Source organism: Ostrea edulis, chromosome 8 (assembly GCF_947568905.1).
Source record: "Ostrea edulis chromosome 8, xbOstEdul1.1, whole genome shotgun sequence".
NCBI lineage: Eukaryota > Metazoa > Mollusca > Bivalvia > Ostreida > Ostreidae > Ostrea > Ostrea edulis.
In genome coordinates this window covers 40,779,411-40,800,547 of record NC_079171.1, presented here as the reverse complement: position 1 = coordinate 40,800,547, position 21,137 = coordinate 40,779,411, and the positions used below count along the sequence as shown (strand labels likewise).

Genomic DNA, 21,137 nt, shown 5'->3' with positions numbered 1-21,137 from the left:
TACTTAAGTGAGAACTTAAAATGGAAATGGATGATGGAATTTATTGCAACAAATTTTCATAAAAGAAAATGACAAATATAATCAAAATAATTAAAATCCAACGAAATTTTAAAAATGTATGATATAATTTAGTACATCAAATAGGGATAAAATTACAGCATGCAGCAGTTAAAAAGATGCAAACAAAAATGATAATAATAATGATGAAATTGAAAATAATGATAAAATGCATTCTGTAAGTATTTGTAATACCAGTAAGTTTCGTTGAGTTCATTTGCAGTCAACCAAGATATACATAAAGCACATAACTCACTCGAGTTTAGAAGCCTTTATCACCCTCAGTGACACAGCGGCGAGACAGATTAAGTGATGGTGTAACGTCTGTGCTTCCGTTTCTTTTGAGCTTTCTCTTTGTTAGACACCGATGTTCTTTACTTACACGATTGTACAAGACTCCTAAACCAGATACCCAACGAAGTACTATTTTTATTCAAAAGGAAGAACAGTATACAGTATACGTATGTCTACAAACTGATGCATCAACGAAACATTTCCTACAAAAGTTCATGAATATTTGAATGCCACGAACATTGATGAAACCGTGGCAGAGATGTAGTCTAAGGATACTCAGAAAATGTAAATTCTAACTAATAACTGTTTACGCTGACATTTAGCTTTATTTATATGAATTTTCTACCAATAGCCTGTATTCATGATGCATCGAAAGACATATTTCAGACTTTCATCTTGATGAGACCACAAAAAACGAGATCCCGTGTCACAGCAGGTGTGGTACGATAAAAGGTCGTAATCCCGGATTATAGGCCAGAATTTTGCAGCCCTTCACTGGCAATGGTGATTTTTCTATACAAGTGAAATATTCTCGAGTGAGACGTTAACCAATATACAATTAACCAAATTACCCTACTCTGTATTTTTGCAATAGTTTTTCCAGGGGGAAGGCGGCACCGAAATTATTATCATGGTTATTCAAGCATGTTAGGTTGACATGAGCGCATCTGTGGTGTAAATTAGCAACTGTGGATTATGAATCAGACGCAGGGTACATATCGGGCGATGGACCTTCTTCAGTATCTGGTGATGAAGTAGCATGCGTATGAATTAAAAGAAAACGTGTCATGTACACAAACTTATGTCATATCGTGTTTGCATTAATGATAATTTATTGTATCAAGATTAAAACAGGTTCGTGTGGTTATAGATCTTTTGCCATATACCTTCATCAGTCTAGTGGTACTTTATTTAAACTAAACTGGGGGCTAAGCACTAAATAGAATACCGGAAATGTTTGAGATTCGAATTATTAGAGGGTTTGTGCCTCAATGTCTTGTTATCCTAATTCATAACAACATGTACATGTCATTAGTTGTTTTAATTGCGCTATGATTGGATTGTTCTAGTATGTAATACGACTTGTAACTATTTTTATATTTTTACTTTTATGTATCCGTAGTCATTTTTTTTCTGCTTAGAATACATTATCAATAATTCTTCATATTAGTAATAATAAGAATAAATACAATAATAATAATAATAATGACAATAATAAGAATAGTGATGATGATAAAAAATAATGATAAAATTGGCATGCAAAATAATAACAGCAATATGGATAGGAATAAATTTGACTGCATACTCTAAAGATTCAACCAGCTATAGGTGTTATTTTACAATTTATTACAAAATATCTTCTTGTCTAAATTTTTGACACTACATCTAGACCTGGTAACGTCTCTACCTAATTGACATTTTCGTTAAAGCTTCTGTTCAAAGTATTTTTTCATTTGATTAAGATTCTCCATTAAATGTAGTTATGTTGCCAGAAGTTTTCTATTGTTTGTAGTAAACATTTCCTAAGACTGCTCTGCTTTTTGCAGTCGAAGTGCTCTTGCTGTAGCAAATGCTGTAAAGTATTATATTTGTTATTATGGATATTTTGAAGCGATATGTTAGTTGTACATGTGGCATATGTTTTGAAGCATCTTATCGGTTGTTTTGGAACATTCAGTTGGTTGTAGTAGATGTTTTGAAGTATCCTATTGGTTGTAACGTGTTTCAGAACATTCTATTGGTTGTAGTAGACGTTTTCGGAAGTACTCTGAATGTGATCATGAACCGCTTTGTACACCAGACCATATTCCTCCTGAAAAAAGTAAAAAAAAAAAAAAAAAAAAAATTGCATGTCAATTACCAAGACAAACGGAAAACTGGCCATTTCTTTCGACATTATTTCAGGTTCAATTCATTTTTATTCCATCCATTTTAATTTGGTTTTATTTATTAAAGTATTTACTCTAGTTTTGCATTTTCACAAAAGAATGGACGACTCTAGCATGCAAGGTGAAGATAACGAACAGTGATCGATTACAGGTCATGGTAGCTCGGTGATAGAGCGTTCATTGGATGGAATTAAGTCATTCGGTTGACTGAAAGTTCACTGAAAGATCTGGAACGCTGACTGAATTGCAGAGCTTTGTCATTCAATCACCTTTGAACAACCGTTCAGTCACCTTCCAAATAACTGAAAGGCATTATTTCCTCATGTGGTTTGATTTGTAACCGGAAAGTTAAGAGTTCTATCCCCGCTCGTACCATGGTGGCCTTGATAGTAAACCTAGGACGTAAACATGGGTAGTGTTTGCTCCTACCCCAAACCGTCGGCATTTAGAAATGAGAATGTCCTTGAAACATGGCCTTAAAGACGGAAAAATATTGTGGTGGCAGGCGTTAGCGCATGAAGGAACCCTCAATAATATGGCCGCAAGCGCTAAGGATAAGTAATGTGTGGTACTTCACTTACACCTGATAACATTTCAACATGAGTGAAAAATTCTCGTCTGTGTGTAAAAAAAACAACCAACCTGAGGTGCACTTTAAGTTTTATGTCTAATGTACAAGCATGGCTGTAAATTATTCAAACTGATAGCACTAGACACATTGTCGTGCTCTTATTAAATACCTGCATCAACCCGAGATAGACAATCAAGTATAGAGCAGCAATATTGTTCAACATTTTTTGGTTTGACACTACGATTTCCCAAGGATCAGGGTTTTTACATTTACATGTATTTAATTAAACACAACTTGAAAATGTCATCAACGTTTTAAAAGTAGGAAACCGAAGAATTCTGACTTGGTGATTATAGTTTCAGTATACTTGGTTCTACATATCACTATGAATTTAGCGAATTATCTACCCCTCACTCCCCACCCACCCCCACTCGTCACTCTAAATTCTATATTTATCATCCCTCCATACTACCCTCATTCATTTGAATATTACATAACTTTTTACTTAAACAACACTCTTGACCCCTTGTTCACGTAGAAAGACATAACTGAGAGTTTGAAAAAAGCAGTTTCTTGGGATGGAAAAGTAATATAAACTTGTGAATGAAATACACCAATAGAGTAGAATGGGACAAGTGTGATTCAGACAGCCCGTGTATTAAAATTTGTCCAATTCTGCACAATACTAGTATATTACATTATACCATATTTTAATGTATTCCAAAAAGACTATTTCATGTACGTACAAGATTAGCACAGAATTCCGGTCTCCTGATTTGAAGCTGCCGAACAGCAGTGAACACATCCACGCCATCATCTAAGTTGATCTGTTCTATCAGGTTGTGGACGGCACAGAAAATACCGCACAAGGAAGCGCCATTTCTGTGTAAAATAAAACAAGTTAAACATACGAAATGCAAGGCCAATAAATACAAGACACACATCATTAACATAATTTGATTTTGATGGTTACATTCTCCTTCTCATAGGTTGAAATATATGCCAAATTTATATTATCAACCAAGAATACAGAATTAGAACGATGGCAAACACGGACTACCGAACACACTCTAGGTTGAATCATGTACAGTCATGTGTCCATCCATTTTGTTTCAAAAACAACCCTTTGTTGTTTGTGTGATCAATTGATTGATGAGAATTTTTTGTACAGTCAAAATACAATCGTATACAGAAATTAGCTACCGTATATTAGGACCTGCATGTATACAAGGCATTTACTAGCGAAACTTTCTATCGTGTTAATACCTACATGTACCACGGCATGGGGCATTGAGCCTGTGGCTTTCATTTGTAAGGGAAAATCTGTTTCCATTCCCTCCGTAAAACCCCTACGAGGTTTATTTTCTTATATCATTACCTGTGCAATATTTAAACTTCCACTGTAAAGGTCAAACAAAGAAACGAACCATTTTCTATCTTGTTAATCCATAATTTTCATTCGAGGACCGACCGGTCAGTTTTTACTACAAAACGTTAAAATGCATTAGAATCGGATTTATTAGTCGGGAAGTTTGTTTTTTTTCTCACGGAGGGGTTGGTCTCGGATGATTTAAAAAGACGTCAGTTGCATAGATTATCTGAGCTCCGCTGCCCGTGTCCCGTTAACATCTATCTAACTAGGTGTATTATGTACCAATCGAAACAATGTGTTGCGAGTTTGTGTGTGTTATACATACAATATATATATAATATTGAATAATAAAGACATTTTAATCATATAATTTGATTGTCTAGAGATAAGAAAATGGAAAATCAATAATTCGGCCCTTAGTTCATATCAATTTGTTTTCAATAATAAGCGTGACTACTTGAGGACACTCTAGGATAATTCTGAACGTTGCCTATTCAACAGGAAATCACTCTTCTTTGTATCATTAAAGAGGCACACTGCAAATCCTCGTAATGACTGACTTCCTTTTGTTTCAAACATGAATAAAAATATAAATAACAGCAATATTTGTGGATTTAATTGCATAGACTGCCGAACAGTAGATCGCAGATTCAAGTACAACATGGTTTTATTTATTTTTTTAAGATTACTTTAAGATTATTACTTTCTACTAAAAATGTCGTTTTGATTAAGTAAAGTAAATTTGAAAGTTTTCAATTTAAACATATTGTTGTACATATCGTCCACTTTCATCTACATTAAATTTCTCTGGTGTAGCATTCGTCCCTAATAAGTACTCCATTATCACCCATGTGCATTTAACATATACATTTATATTAAACAACAGATATTTAATAAATTTGCTTGATCTGAAATTTTCAAAAGCAATCTATATGATTATCATGCAATGGGACGTAATCAATCCATCACCCAGTTATCAATGTAAGACTTGGAAAGGCATACCTTTGTTATTAAATTTACCAACCTCTAAGTTGAAATTTCTGAATAAGTACCCACTGTTACACACAACCCCTTTAAGATCATTGCATACCTGCTGACCAGAGTGATGGGGTTCTCTGATTCTGTACATCGAGCCGCTGACACCAGACTCCGAAGCTGGGATGTGTCCAGATGTTTCCCGGTTGATTTGATTCTGACATTCGGTTCAATAACTGTCACTTGAAGATCCTCGCATTCAGACTGTGGAATTAAATATTGATAAAATTTCCTTCCCATTAGGTCGCGATTGAAGTGTATTCATTCTTATGGTATATTATAGAATGTTGATTTTGTTTTGTGGTGTTACACCACTTTATGGATATTTGTTTATAACATATTCCAAAAATATACACACTTATATGACATATAATCTGAAGAAATCAGGAATAGTTAGTTTTCACAAATCAATTGTTCAAATGATGCAGAAATGAAGTTTAGGCAATGTGTGTGTCTGGTATTCTTCTTTGTATATATCTTTTTATACATTATCTATTGTCGGAGAGCATGAGATAACTATCTAGTCGCAATCCGTTTAAAACATAATTGAACACGATGTTTGATGGGGGTATAAGAAAACAATTTGTTACACCAAATTGTAAAACTTTCCTTGCGCTTAGATTGCTATTGGAGTAATACAAATGACACACTATATCATCCAGTAGTCATAGCTCGAAACAAATGAAGATATCGAACAGTGGTCAAACATGTAAAATTTCTGGAAATACCAGTAGTGGGAGCAGGTGACTAGGAGGAGCCAGTATCTTCGGTTGACCGGTAAATGAATGAACAATCAATTAATCACCATCATCATGAATACAACAACAAACTGCCATGAGTTATCTGTCCATTGAGCATTACTTAAAAAAATACTGACCCTGAGGGCTATAGAAGATGATTAAACACTTTCAAATCATACACAATATTCACTATAATTGTGGCCATATCTTTGCACCCAATTCCTCCTGGTTCATGAAATTTACAGCTTTGGTAAAATGATACATGTTTCTTCTACATATTAATTTAATTTCAATTTAGTACAGCAACTCCAAAGAAGATAAACGAGATTGTAGATATACATTGTCTATTTTTGGCAATTTTGTCCGCTGATATTTACTTTCAATTTACTCGTAGTATAAATAACATTGATTTAGATGTTATTTAAATGCTTTACACATAAACAATAGCAATGTCCTAAGTTTCGCCACGACCAGGAATCAGAACTTGTAGCTAGGGTATCATGGAATCTACAATTTTAGTAGGGGCTTTTCTGTTCTCACTATACATTTAGTTTTACGTGCAGATGTGAGTCTGTAGATATATCTTTTGTAAGCCCTGGTCAATTTTTGATAGTGTTTTGTACTGCACGTAAGACTCAGGGAGTGCAGTAATCCTGAAATGTCTAAAGTATGTTCCTTTGTCTCAAAGTCTAAAATATTAGTCATCTAGAAGTTATAAATGTTGATTTGTTGACGAACGGCGCATGATGGACATCAGATATATACCAATAGAAATAGGTCACCTGAGTAACTCGGATGACCTAAAATACATGTCTTCTGCCATCAAACTGAAACTCTTTCAAACAGTGAAATCTGGATATGAAATAACACGTCTAGGAATTTTATGAAATGATTTTTTATGGATATAGCCAAGATCTTATATTCATTAAACGTACGTTATCCCGATGAATGCTTAGGATGGTGCTGGTAACATCGGTCCGGGAGCTGGACTGGCTATGGACTGAAAACGGAGGAACTGCTTTGGAAGAGGAATCTCTTGGTAGCCATTCATTGCTCTGAATATGAATATCAATGGCAAAAATAAACTTAAAGTTTCTGTAAAGGAAAACGGTTCATTGAATGCCATATTCTATGATATAGAAGTATCAAGTGTGCTTATCATAAACAAAAGGGTGACGATAACGAACAGGTCGTCTCAATATGTCGATAAAGAGTACATATTATAGAGCAGGGCAATCGTATATCCCCGAAAACACCATTTGAAAACGCATGCCAACCAAGATTTGTTGTCAATTGTATGTTCTGGTCACAAACCGTTTCAATATCAATTAGTGGATCCATGAAGATAACTGTGTCAGATTCGTGATCGGTGAGAAGACGCAAGAAATCAACAGCGTCCCCTGTCGGTGGATATTGAGTCACAATGAAACCACTTGCTTTGGTGTATGACTAAATAAATGAAATAATGGGTAACTGTAAAACATCAGTAAAATACTGTTCATCTAGTATCAACGGTTAGCATTCCAGGAATATCTTTATCAGTATTGACTAAAATTTCACACCAGAATTCAACAATCTGCTGTAATACAATGATTCCGGATGCACTTACCGGAACAACAATGGCGTTGATGTATTGACCTCGTTTGGAAACCACAGAAGAGAGGTGCAAGCTATACTTATCAACTATTTCAGAAAATTGAAATGGATTAGTAAAAGGTGGATACCAAGGTGATATAGATTATCAATATCAAGATGATCAATACTATGCGATATCGATAAATTATTTTCCTATTTGTAGTGTTACACTATTATTTGAAATGAAAGTTAAACATCAATCAACTTTGGTAAACTGTACTTCCGGATTCTTTTTATCATTTTGAAATGTGTTATTTTTTAAAATGCTATCATATGTTGGAATCAGTTTGTGTTTATACCAATCAATCAATCAATCGGGTTTACTCATGACCGTTTTACATAGAAGGGAATAGACGCCATACTTATATGCAGCCTTTGTGTATTTTAATTTCTAACTTTGATTTTACTATATGTCATTTAAATTCTATGTTACCTTATACCATTTCAATGTACATTATGAGCTCTAAATAGTATTGTGCTACATGACACTCATAAGGGGATGGCACATTATTATATTTAAATTTCTCATTTGCTTTTGCCTTCCTTCATTCTAAAAGGTAAATATGAAAATAACGAACAGCCAATCTCGATATCATTAAGAAAGTTATAAAAATAACCAAGAGTGCATTTGTTAAACATTAACTATATACATTTTTCATCATTCGAATAATATCTGGTCCTGATATATATTTTGGTAGATTCCCGTATCGGAAATGCATATCTTAGAAATGAAATTTTGTTCTTATATGTTATGTAATCCTAGGAAACGCTATATATATATATATATATATATATATATATATATATATATATATATATATTATTTTAAGTTCACCCATATACGATACTTAAAAAGATGTGTATGATAATTTTATTCTTGAGCTCAAACATGATACCTGTTTTGTTTTCTTCTGAAAATGCAATAAAAATGGCAGCTGCCAATCGTAGGAAAATAGAAGAAAATCTATCAATGTTTGAACTCCATTTATTGGAAATTCAGGAATCCATGCCAAACCTACAATTACTTTAAATTGTACATCATAATTATATTCCAAGGAGATATGGCCTCAAACCAATCAATCAAGAACAACCTCCAGTCTAAATTCTGCGTAAATATTTCTTAAAGATTGATGAAGCTTGAATGGTACTTTCTAATAGTCATAGGAATGCGAAATTTAGACTTAAGTATATTCTCAGTATATGATCTTGAGGCCAGATTCACCGCCATGGACAGGAACAAATTATGTTATTAGTGAGGCTTGTTAGCACTACTCACGTGGCATTATTCCGTGCGCTCTATTTCCACTGCTTTGTTTCGCCACTTTGTAGTCTGCATCAGTGTACGTTGGTCGAATTTTAAGCAGAAGCTGAAAATTGATTTTTTTTCTAAAGACACTTCAGAAATTCATTGAAATGTGACCGCTTTTCAAGTTTAAAAGCAAGGTGAAAATAACGAACAGCAATCAATCTCATAACTCCTATAAACAATACAAAATAGATAGTTGGGCAAACACGGACCCCTGGACACACCAGAGGTGGGATTAGGTGTCTAGGTGGAATAAGCATCCCCTGTCACCTAAGAATTAAATTTGAAATTACATTTATTTTGAACTTGTTTACATTCAGAATATTGCAATCATAGCTAAAAAAAAACATCAATTAATTCTAATAAAACTAACTTTTATTCGTGTTCGCTGTGGCTATAGAATAACATGGGAACTCCTTCGAGTGAAATAGCTCAAATGGATAATGATGGATATGTGCATAGGTCAGGTAAATCATTTAACCCACAATGTGACATTCTCCAGGCAGAGAGGCCAATACTCGACAAAAAATAGATGGTGCTTGCATATCAATTATGCAACTTGCACCCTGGAAAATCGTAATGGAAATAATTAACATGTGCACCTGTAATCCAGTATCCGTTTACGATTCCTGTGGGTTATAGTGATGAGGGACCTGTAATTCAGTGCCCGTTTACGATTCCTGTGGGTTATAGTAATGGGGGACCTGTAATTCAGTATCCGTTTACGATTCCTGTGGGTTATAGTGATAAGGGACCTGTAATTCAGTACCCGTTTACGATTCCTGTGGGTTATAGTGATGAGGGACCTGTAATTCAGTATCCGTTTACGATTCCTGTGGGTTATAGTGATAAGGGACCTGTAATTCAGTATCCGTTTACGATTCCTGTGAGTTATAGTGATGAGGGACTTGTTTGAAGAGATCCGACGTACATTATTTGAGAATTTGTTTAAATATCTAGGTTTCTGATGTGATGTACAATACCTATGGTGTATGTAATGAAAATAATGATTTAGCGTTGAATTCATTGTTAAAGATGGACAAGCATTGTCCTTGTTTGAAAATAATTCTCATCATACCATGCAAAATATTTCATCGGTAAAGTTATTTTTCCTTAAAATTGAATGAAGATCATATATTTTTAAAATTAAAGATCTGTTGACAGAAACTGTACCTTTACTATATTTTTTTAATGAAAAAGGGAAGATAACGTACAGTGATCAATCTCTCCAGTCTTGTGATGGATAGTAAATTAACATTACGACAAACACGGAACCCTGGTGTAATCAGGCGCCCAGAAGGAATAATTGTATCCCGCCATAAGCTCAATATATTGATAACGTAAACGGAATAACCCATAGTCAAAATCAGTGTGAAGAGAACAATTGGTATAAAAAAAATCATAACACAGGTCATGCAATATCAGGATCAATTGGTAAATTAAACCGTCATAACGAACATGACATTTCGAATTGATGACCATAAACGAGGCTGTAGAAACTCTTGCAATGTCAACTTATTTGTTAATTTAAAAGGTATGGAATTTAATTAAAGCTTGCCCGTCTACCAATACATATATATACATTCATACATGTACAACCACATAATCCAACATGATTTTAATGCTGTTTAAGTTCTCGGACAGAGCAAGTCAATTCACAACTGAAATCACTTGCACGATAAATCACACTTCAACGAATCAACTCACTCACCTCAAATTCATTCCGTACCTTAACGTCTTTAAGTATAACGTTTTGATTGGCTGGCATGTCCCTTCCCGTATTTTCAGCTTTCCTACTGAAGTCGGCAATGCTGTCTAGCCTGACGGGTGCCATGAAAGTTTCATGTAAGGCAATGAATACAGTTATGTACTGTTGCTGTTAAAAAAAGCGTATTCGCAATGTAAATGTGTTTGTAACGTATAATGTGTTACATGTAGTAGACGTCAAGGTATATATTTCTTTAATTTTGAAAGCATCCACATCTTACGTATGTCTGGACCATGGTCATCCTGTTTTCCCTCATTTTCCTGATATACTTAGCGATGTCCACCTTCTTTGTCCTTCTGCCAATCTGGGATAGAGCGTCCAAAGCGATGTATGTCCCTGTCCGTCCAATACCGGCACTAAAACAGTATCCGACGTAACGTTACTAATACTGGCAATACATTTATCTCCTGATTATATACTAATACTGTGAAACTTAGATTTTGAAGGATTTAACAAACTTAATGGGTGTTCTTTCGCATTACTAGTCAAACTCATGGGTCTTAGGTAGGTATTTAAAAACGGAGGTGCGGTTTCATGGTAAGCATTTATGCCATATGTACAAAGTGAAGAACCACCATTGCTACGAATGTAAGCACCATACCTACACGGTACGTATACATTTGTGTCTTTTTACTTAAAGATGGCGAAATCTTTACATAAGTAAACAATTCGCGAATGGGACGTACTATAACAAACGAATGAATAAAACGAAACGTACTTCAGTTATTTCTTTTGGCTTTAGAAACATACAAAACAATTGGAACATTCACTTCACTAACTTAGCTAAAAAAAAAAACCCTCTGAAAGCAATGGTACAAATTGTCGATCGTTCTCTAACCAAGACATTTCTTTTTTAATGTTACAAACAAAGATATCAAAAGTACGAATTTAGAATATCATTTAGATTCAGATTCTGTTTACTTAATAAATGTGAATTACCTGCAGTGGACAACGCTGGGTGCATCGTTCTGATTGGTAGTTGCCTTTATCACGTGATTATGGAAAATCACAAGGCACAGTGGGTCAGGCGTTCCATGATCCGGCCACGAGGTGTAGTGATAATGTGTCACAACACGTGACTTCTTCAGCTGACGACAAATGAACGCAATATCAATAATAATTATAGCAATACTAATGATAAAATGTTAGATGCTTATTTCATTCTCAATAAATAGGTACCATCATTAGAAAGAGCAAATGTCTATGTAAAACTTTTGTAGTTTACGGGGTATAGTAAGTAATCGTTCGTTTGACGAATCAGACTGTAGCTACACTTATAAACCCTAGCACATAAACGTAAACGTAAACAAGGATTTATCACAAAAGATCGCTTCATTAAAAGTTACAACTTTCTATTTACGACCAATGTTGATCGTACCTCCACGATTAGTATAAGGTTATCGTAAGTGCTTCCTCGTGCACGTAAATCAGCACAATTAATTATATGCTAGCCCTGTCTGAGACTTTAGCCATGTTGAAGAAGAAAACACACGATGTGCTGTCTGTTTTGGTACAAGAATATCATGCAGTCTAAATCCGGACTTGAAACTAATTTCAGTTATCCTTCCTTACTTCGCACTTTGCAGATATAAGTACATTGACCTGCCAAATTATCCTCAAAGGTCATTTTATGAAAATAAAAATTCTTGGAAAGATACACTGGCTAAAAATAAATATAACGAAAAAAAAATTCACAATAGAAACAAGAATTGCTTTGGAGGTTCATTTAGTATTATGTAAAATCAACATACATATTATCCTTCATGGAGCATGGTCTATTGAATATAAATGAAAAATAACAGAAACCAAACTAATCGAATTTACGATAGTACATATTTCATATTTAAGAATCTACGACCTGTCACCATCCAGACAATCCCTTCAAGTAGAACATTTCACCATCTATCTATTTATTTATCTACATTAAAAAAGTTCCATGGTTATCCGGGCTAAAATAGGTCCCCATTACTTATTGCTTTTCGTAAGAAACAATCAAATAGGGCGGTTCTTCGGATGGGATCACAAAAATTGAGGCCTAGTGTAACAGCATATATGGCTGGATCAATATCCCTCCCTTCTCAAAGGCCATAAGTGTTCTACAGAGACCAAAATTCAGCAGCCCTTCACCGATTATGATGAAGACTCCATATGAGCTCAACTTTCTCGAATGAGACGTTAAATATGTACAACCAACCAAAGTATATTAAAAACAAGAATTTGTGCTGCACTACTTTCCTCATTTCTCGGGATAAATTAAAAGCATATGAACCATGTGATTACCTCCTTGTTGATCACAGTTAGATGGCGTACGACGTGGAAAGCGTATTCTTTTTCCTCAATCATCTTCACTGATACAATTCCATAGTTTGTGTGTTTATTCTGATCTGGCCAGTACTGGGCACATTTGATCTGAAATAAACATTGTGTTTAACCAAATTAATTTGTAGAAGATAGTAATGATAAAAGAGTCCAACCTGATCCATGTGGATCTAGGGAATTAAAATCCAGGAAGGGGTGAGACTTGTTTAGCCATTGTTGAGAAATGCTTTGACCCTGATCCCAATATTCAGATATGAAGGTGATATTTGCAATTACTATACTTTCATTCATAATACACAAATGTGATTGATCGAAAAACATATAATTCCAAGCAGGTTACTGACAACGAAGTTGACGTTGCAGGGGTTCCAACAGTCTCGTTTCAAGTAAACATTCCGCAAATTGTATAGTCGCAATAACGATCTACTTTGCCAATACATCCTACGGATGTATATTTAATTGCTGTTATACAATTTAGAAATTCATTTCAAAATTAAGGATTATCTCCCTCATGCATAGCTCTTAACCTTGGACGAATAGGTATATAGGAACGGGTAACATTACTTGACAATAAGTAATATTATAAAAATTAACACATGTGTAAAAATTATGCGTATATAGTTGGCGAAGATGGTTAGATACCGTCGTATTGAGCGTTTGTAATATATACAAATACCTATGTTGATATACAAAACATCGCATGATATCGATTGATCAAAAGACATAAGTTTTTCCCCTCTTTTGTTGTTGTTGTTTGTTTTTGTTTATCTAACATTCAGTCTAATTAAACAAATATTGCATGCAGTTGGGGGGGGGGGAGTAACATTGAAACCTTTTACCCCTTAAGATTATCGGAGTGAAGCTTTCCAATGTTATCCTCAACTACATGCAGTATTTATACAATCTCGCACACATGCTATGTTATTTGACAAGCAAACATGATCTAAGCTATACTTGTAATTCGGCGTCGAGCTAAATGGAATACAATTTGTAGTAAATTCCAGTACAACATAAATTTGTCCTGGATAGCTAATAATATCCGTATTTAAGAAAAGGTAGAATTACACAAAGCATTAAACCCTGCTAAAAAGCACGTTGAAGAAGTTTTATTGTTTTCCAAGACTTTGATCAAAAACGTTAACATCATAAAGTTGTTTAGGTTTTATTTAAATTAAAGAATTAAGTAATTCTAGCAAAACACGACATGGTATCTAAGTAGAAGATGATGTGCTCTGACAATGGTATATTATGGACATGTTACGTATATAATTTAATGAGATTTGAAGACAGGATCAGTTTTGCTGCTTAACGTATCTAGCACTTTCATCTTTAACAATACATGAGAACATGAACTGCAACAGTTTACGCTAACATACTTCATAAAGCACGTTATCGCCTTATGAAAACAAATAGAATTCCTTTTTTATCTACATTTGAGTTTCTTTATTTTACGGATTCTATGCGTTAACACGATTATGCTATATTTATCAAAATTCATACGCACATCTGCATTACATCCATGAATAAATGACCATAATTACAGTTGCCAAATATATTGAAGGTAAAAGGTTTGGAATTATAGATACCGTTAGTGCTATTGAACCAGAGGTAGCGATATTTACATCACAAGATATATATATGGTATGCAATGTGCATATAACATGATACCCTTAAGGAAACTAAGATAAAATGACAGATGAAAAATAATAACAGGATAGAAGGAACAGTTCTTGTCTGGTCCAATATTAGACGATACAATTTGGAGATAAAACTAATTTGGAGTTTTTGAAAAATACAGCTTAACAACGCTTACATAGAAAAAAAGCAAAGTTCTTGAGCGTAAAGAATGGAAGCCCATCTATCTTTGACAAACAATTGGTACCTTGTCTCCTTCTTTGAGATTCGTCAACATAACAATAACAGACACATTTTCTTGCCAGATCATCGTCCAGAAATCTCTCAATGTATTCGGCTTCGGTCCTTGTTGTAAAATATTAAATGAACAGTGTATTAGCAATGGTAGTAGTGATAATATTGGTAATAATCAAAGTAATATTAGTATTTGTAGTAATATTAATAGTAGTAGTAATAACAGTAGTAGTACTTCTAATACTATCAGAAGTATTACAAGTATTATTATTGGTAATAATGGTAGTAGTGATACAGTAGTAGTAGTAGTAGTGGTAGTAATAGTAGTAGTAGTGTTTCTTTTAGTAGTGATGGTAGTAGTAGTAGTGGTGGTTTTAGTAATAGTAGTAGTAATAATAGTAGAAGTAGTAGTAGTAGTAGTTGTAGTGGTAGTAGTAGCAGTAGTAGTAGTAGTACCAGTAGCAGTGGTTTTAGTAATAGTAGTAGTAGTAGTTGTTGTTGTTGTAGAAGTAGTAGTAGTAGTAGTAGTAGTAGTATTAGTATTAGTAGTAAAAATAGTAGTCATGGTAGTAATAGTATTAGTAGTTGTTGTAGTAATAGTAGTAGTTGTTGTTGTTTTTACTGTTGTTCTATCAGCATTATTAGCATTAATAGTATTAGTAGCAGTATTTGTCTTATTAGTAGTAGTAATATTATTGGTAGTAGAAGTAGTAGTGGTAGTAGTATTATTGTTAGTATTATTAAGAGTAGTAGTAGTTGTAGTGGTAGTGGTAGTAGTAATAGTAATTGTAGTAATAGTAGTAGTAGTAGTAGTATTGGTAGTAGTAAAAGTGATAGTAGTAGTTGTGGTAATAGTAGTAGTAGTTTTAGTAGTAGTAGTAGTAGTAGTAGTAGTAGTAGTAATAGTAGTAGTAGTTGTTGTATCAATATTAGAAGTATTGATATTATTAGTAGCATTATTAGTCGTAATTGTAGTAGTAATAGTTATCGGTGGTAGAAGTGGTGGTAGTAGTAGTAATAACAGTAGTAGTAGTAGTACTAGTAGTAGTAGTAGAAGTGATGATATTAATAGTTGTTGTAGAAGTAGTAATGTTAGTAGTAGTTGTTGTAGCAGCATTAGTAGTATTTATAGTATTAATTGTAGTATTAGTCGTAGTAATTGTAGTAATAGTAACAACAGTAGTAATAAAAGAAGTTCAATTTGTAATGCGGTTTCATGATGTAAGTTGACTTGCACTTTGTACAATTAGAACAAATGTGACGGAAGTCTAATCACTGTATGAGTGGTTCGCACTAAAAAAAAAAACCGGTAAGGAAGCAAACGTTTTAACTATTAAATTGCTTCAATTGTTTGAATATGCAATGTCGAATTTATCTAAATCATTTAAACCATAACCACGCCTACTGAACCCAGGGGTCATTTCTATATAAAAGTTACTTCTACTGGTTCAACAGCTCTTTAAAAGATTGACTTTTTATTCACAGTTACCCTTCCTGTTAGCTCCTTTTGATAAGTCAGAATCCCTTTCATTTAAAAACAAATATACTAATAGTTATATAAGGACAGTTTGTCAAGTTTGGTCAAAGAGTTCTAGAAAAGTAGAACACACACATATATACAAAAGGACACACATATACCCACAAAATAATACGAAAAGTATTGCGAATGCAAGCATAATTTCGTCAATTTAAATGGGAATGTATTACAGTACACACTTTGCATAGGTGGATCCAGGAATTGTGAAGGAGGGACTTGATATTTTAGCTATTTCTCGCAAGCTCTACCCCAACCCCTTTGCACATTTTCCTTGTATACATAACATCTTAGGGAGGCTCTTGAGACAGTTTATACATAGAAATGTTTTCCTTATTTACTACTTGTTTGTAAAGTTCTAGCCATTGTTATCGTTATACTCAGATCTGATTTTAAATAGGAAAAAAGGGCTGATTTAAATGTTACACCCAAAAGGTCAAGGTTCTGGGGGCCACCTATGCTCCCGGAAGTTCTGCGGTAAAAGGTGCAAAAGCCTTCATTCTGAATATTTCCTGGCACTTCTGTTTCTTACTTTTGAATAGCCTGCTTTTTAAACAAAACGTTTATGATACATATACTTTTTAAGAATTCTTAAGTGATACTTGTATCTGACGAACATATCGTAAATATATATCAGTATTTCGTCTTATCTATCGTAGAGTTAAATGATATATATATGCTGAATGACGTAATGACATGTAAGCATCCACCTTTCATATTATTTTTGACACAAATCTCATTAAAATTGAATAACATGAATTTTTTGGTCCGCAAAGGGGGTGGGTGGGTGGGTGGGTGGGTGGGGGGCGGGGGCAGACACCATGGACGCCCCCCTCCTCCCATTTCTGGATCCGCCCTTGCTTTTTGTAAAATGTGTACATGTTTATGGTAGCTCACTACATCAAGACCTATACGTTTTATGTCACAAATGACTCAAATCTTTTGAGAATTTACATGTATCGATCGATTAGTTTTATACCTACGTAGCTCAGTGGATACGGTGTCGAATTACTGATCAACAGATTCGAAGGTCAAACCCGTGAGTGTTTTTGTGGTATTTATTGAAATTCATTTTTTTTAAAATGTTGTTTTTTAATCAATTGCATTTGTTTTCCCTTTTTGACATATGTACATGTGTACTTATCAAATGTCGTATCTTTCATTGTTAAATTACTTCGTGTTGATTTGATAAACACTTTTTAAGTTTAATTCAATTTAAACATATGTTTTTGAGAAGCTCAACATGATTGGGCAACAGGCATATCCTATGTAGGTCCTCTGCGCTTTTTAGTTGTAGTGAGCAACCTTAATCAAACATTGGTGAAAAGAATAACAAATGTACGTATACCTTGAGCAGCGATGTATTCTCTTTTCCGGTTTGCCCCCTAGATATGAATATATTATATATATGAAGAAGATCAGCAAAGTGAATACGTTTTGTGAAATAGCGAGTGCAAACACTTTTGTTATAACATATGTTGTTAATAAATATTTCAGTACTCTGTAATAGAAGATGGGATATGATAAATCATAACTCAAATTTTATGGATTGCTAAATAATCTAAAATATTCACAGTTTCGTAGATCATCATTAGTAGCCCTTCGGTATTTTGCTCAAATACAACGAAAAAGAAATTTGACTTGTAATGCATTAACCCCTTTCAAATAAATTAGAATACGACTCGTTATAAAAGCTGGATAATTTTCAAGCATATTTTTCCTACAAGGAAGAGACCTCTTATCTTCAAAACAGACTAATCATCAACAGGTTTTGATATACATGTATACCGAAAACACGTAAATTGGGTTTATTGGTACACAAGTACACCACTAGATAAGGAGTAAATGTAACGAAGAAACAAATCATGGATTTGAGAATCTTAAGGAATAAATCTACTCACATCAATATAATTTGCGTTTATATAATCGGTGGATTCTTCATCTGCTTTTGTCCTTAATATGACCCGTGAATGATCATCTGCTCAAAAGCAAGATATTTTGTTAGAGTACATAAGAACGTTTGAAATCAATTAAAAATTACTTGTAAATCCACTTATTTCAATAGAATCAGAGAAATTGAAAATAGGGTGTATACACTGCCTAACAACATGGAAGTCGTTATAAATATAAGTACACATTCATCCTAACGATCTACAGATTGAAATCACACTCCATAGATTTGCAATTTTACATTTTATTTTGAATAGGTATTATTTATTGAAGAAAGTAGCCCATTGCACAGTAAGGTGGATTTGAATTTATGAACGACAACTAAAACTCTGATCAGAAAAAAAAAATCTAAGTGCATATAGAGTTCGATGATCCACAAAAATATGATTTAATATTTTGAGCAGAAGAATTCTCTGTCGAAAAAGGTTGTCCATTGCATAGGGAACATGATACTAAAAGTAGTTGTTAAACGGATGAACGACAACTAAAACTTGGATAAGAAAAGATATTAATATGTGAAAACATAATCCATTACATGGAAACGTGGTTTTGAATCTATTTTTGGGCACGTTTTGTGGCAGTTTTCCAGCGTCGCATTTATGTTGTTCACCATGAGGAAGTGCCTGAAAAGTTTGGAAAATAGGTTGAATATAAGAAACGCTTTAGTCGAGCAAATTAAAAGCAGATGAAAGAGAGAAAATCACCTCTTCTTTAAAGATCATCAATACAAACAATAATGTCGTTGAATGCGCATTGTACATTATTACATGGATGGACATTTCACCAACAATTGACAATCTTTATATCTTTAAACATGCAACATATATTAAAAAGTATATGAGGATAATGAAACCTACAGCGTACTCCTTCCGAAACCCATTGTTTTCATTTTCCCGTTTTACTGCAATAGCTGATTCTAAATGTTCAATCAAAATATCTGTTACTGCTTCATTCACGTACAAATCATCGTTACTATCATCCATTTCATCATTTCTAACATTATTTGTTGTCGTTAGCCTGGGGGAACCCTGGGCTTTGTTTGTTTCTTTGTATATGCCATCTGTTCGTCTTTTCTCGTTGTCTGAACTGATACTAGGGCCAGCATTCATATACATACTGTCGAATCCAGTATTATCAGTCATTTCTAAAAATAGATTTGATAAAGAGGTTCACGATAAACGTGATATATTGTACATATATAATGTAAATACAGCGTGTTATTTGTTTGGGACTGCAATAAACTGTCTGACACAACTTTAAAACAACTTAGTATTTCTTTCTTTAAATATTTAAGAACAATGGGGGAAATAAAAACAAATCAAAGTCTCGATATAATATGATGACATACATGCACCTGCCATTGGGTCAAATGTTGTGTGACGTGTTTCATATTAACTGTTATGCCGTTCTTGGCACACTTATTTTGACTACGGATTACCCCGTTTACCTGATCAAAATTTAGGGCTCATGGTGGGTGTGATCGGTCGACGGGGATGTTTACTCCTTCTTGGGACCTGATCTCACATCTGATAGATTCAAGGTTCCGTGTTTTCCCAACTCTTTATTTTGTATATGTATAAGAGTTACGAGATTAAGCACAGTTTGTCAACTTCACTTTTTTATATGGGTTTTGTAAAATAAAAGCCGCATTGTAGGGCGAAGTATTGGGTAATAGAATACACAAGTTGGAGATTATCAGTTGTTCGATTATCTACAATGTGCTATGATCGATCGATACTTGTCGCGGTTGGTTGATTGATTGTATAATATTTATCGCCCCTCTCGAAAATATTTTACCCAATTGGAGATGTCACCAATGCCGGTGAAGGACTGCAAAATTTAGGCATATGCTCAGCGATTATAACCATTGGGCAGGGAGGGATATTTATTGCACCACGCCTGTAGTGATACGGGGCCTCAGTTTTTGCGGTCTCATCCGAACGACCGTCCCATTTAATCGCCTGTTACAACAAGCAGGGAATATAGAGAACTTATCTTACCCGGATCCCCACAGGACTGCAGTAGTTTTGGTGCCAGCTTTGATTTTTTAGCACCCTTGATCCAGGCGACGCGACAAACGTGATACGTTGTATATTTTATATATATGTTGTGATTGTCTTTAGAAATGGGAGTCTCGTATCATGATACACATTTACACGATAAAAACCACTACTGTTTGAGCCCCGAGGGTCATGCCTATTTGTAAAACTGATGCATTGCCTAGACCTTTTCCTGTTTCTAAACGAGTAAACAAATAATCAAACACCAAAAAGCAAAGTGACATTTAGAATTGATTACATACATTACTAGTTGATTGTTAATAAACGTAAATACCTTGTTGTCTTTGTTCCTTCGCTTTCCTATATCTGTAAGAGGAAACGTTAATTTATCACAATGCTGTAATTGTTACAGGGAATGTCTATAATGCATTCACGCGGATCAATTATTGCTTTGTATGCGATAAACATATGCTGGGTAAACATCAATGAAAACACCGAACTTTCAGTTAAAAAACCCAATAATGATTGTATAGCGGAGTTTATTTTTTTGTTTTGATGTTTTCTGCAACACTCAACAATTTTTTTTTCAGTTATATGGTGGCACCCAGTTTTTATTGGTGGAAGAGAGAATCCAGATTACAATGTACCTGGGAAGAGACCAACGACCTTCCGAAAGTAAACTGTTAAACTTTCTCACTTACCGGTGCGAGCGGAATTCGAACCCGCGCCGACAGAGGTAAAAGGCCGTGTGATTTTGAGCGCAATGCTCTAACCGCTCGGCCACGGAGGCTCCCTATA

The 21,137-nt window shown here is 34.3% G+C and overlaps 1 protein-coding gene across 2 annotated transcripts in view; it reads right to left on the bottom strand.

Annotated features, from left to right (window-relative positions):
* Positions 1-23: 23 nt before the first annotated feature.
* The window catches only part of LOC125661665 (uncharacterized), a 68,099-nt gene continuing 46,985 nt past the window's right edge, over positions 24-21,137 (bottom strand). Inside the window, exons 18-34 of one of the 2 annotated variants that reach the window (XM_056146111.1) lie at positions 20,674-20,705; positions 19,197-19,483; positions 18,875-18,962; positions 18,291-18,367; positions 17,738-17,774; positions 14,869-14,966; positions 12,948-13,076; positions 11,607-11,755; positions 10,888-11,023; positions 10,611-10,775; positions 8,870-8,960; positions 7,568-7,641; positions 7,273-7,407; positions 6,894-7,013; positions 5,274-5,422; positions 3,558-3,693; positions 24-2,164 (exon numbers count right to left, since the gene is read on the bottom strand). In XM_056146111.1, coding sequence (XP_056002086.1) covers positions 2,087-2,164; positions 3,558-3,693; positions 5,274-5,422; positions 6,894-7,013; positions 7,273-7,407; positions 7,568-7,641; positions 8,870-8,960; positions 10,611-10,775; positions 10,888-11,023; positions 11,607-11,755; positions 12,948-13,076; positions 14,869-14,966; positions 17,738-17,774; positions 18,291-18,367; positions 18,875-18,962; positions 19,197-19,483; positions 20,674-20,705 — 1,981 coding nt within the window. In that variant the 3' untranslated portion in view covers positions 24-2,086. The remainder of the gene's footprint in view (positions 2,165-3,557; positions 3,694-5,273; positions 5,423-6,893; positions 7,014-7,272; positions 7,408-7,567; positions 7,642-8,869; positions 8,961-10,610; positions 10,776-10,887; positions 11,024-11,606; positions 11,756-12,947; positions 13,077-14,868; positions 14,967-17,737; positions 17,775-18,290; positions 18,368-18,874; positions 18,963-19,196; positions 19,484-20,673; positions 20,706-21,137) is intronic. The other variant, XM_056146112.1, reaches the window with a different exon arrangement.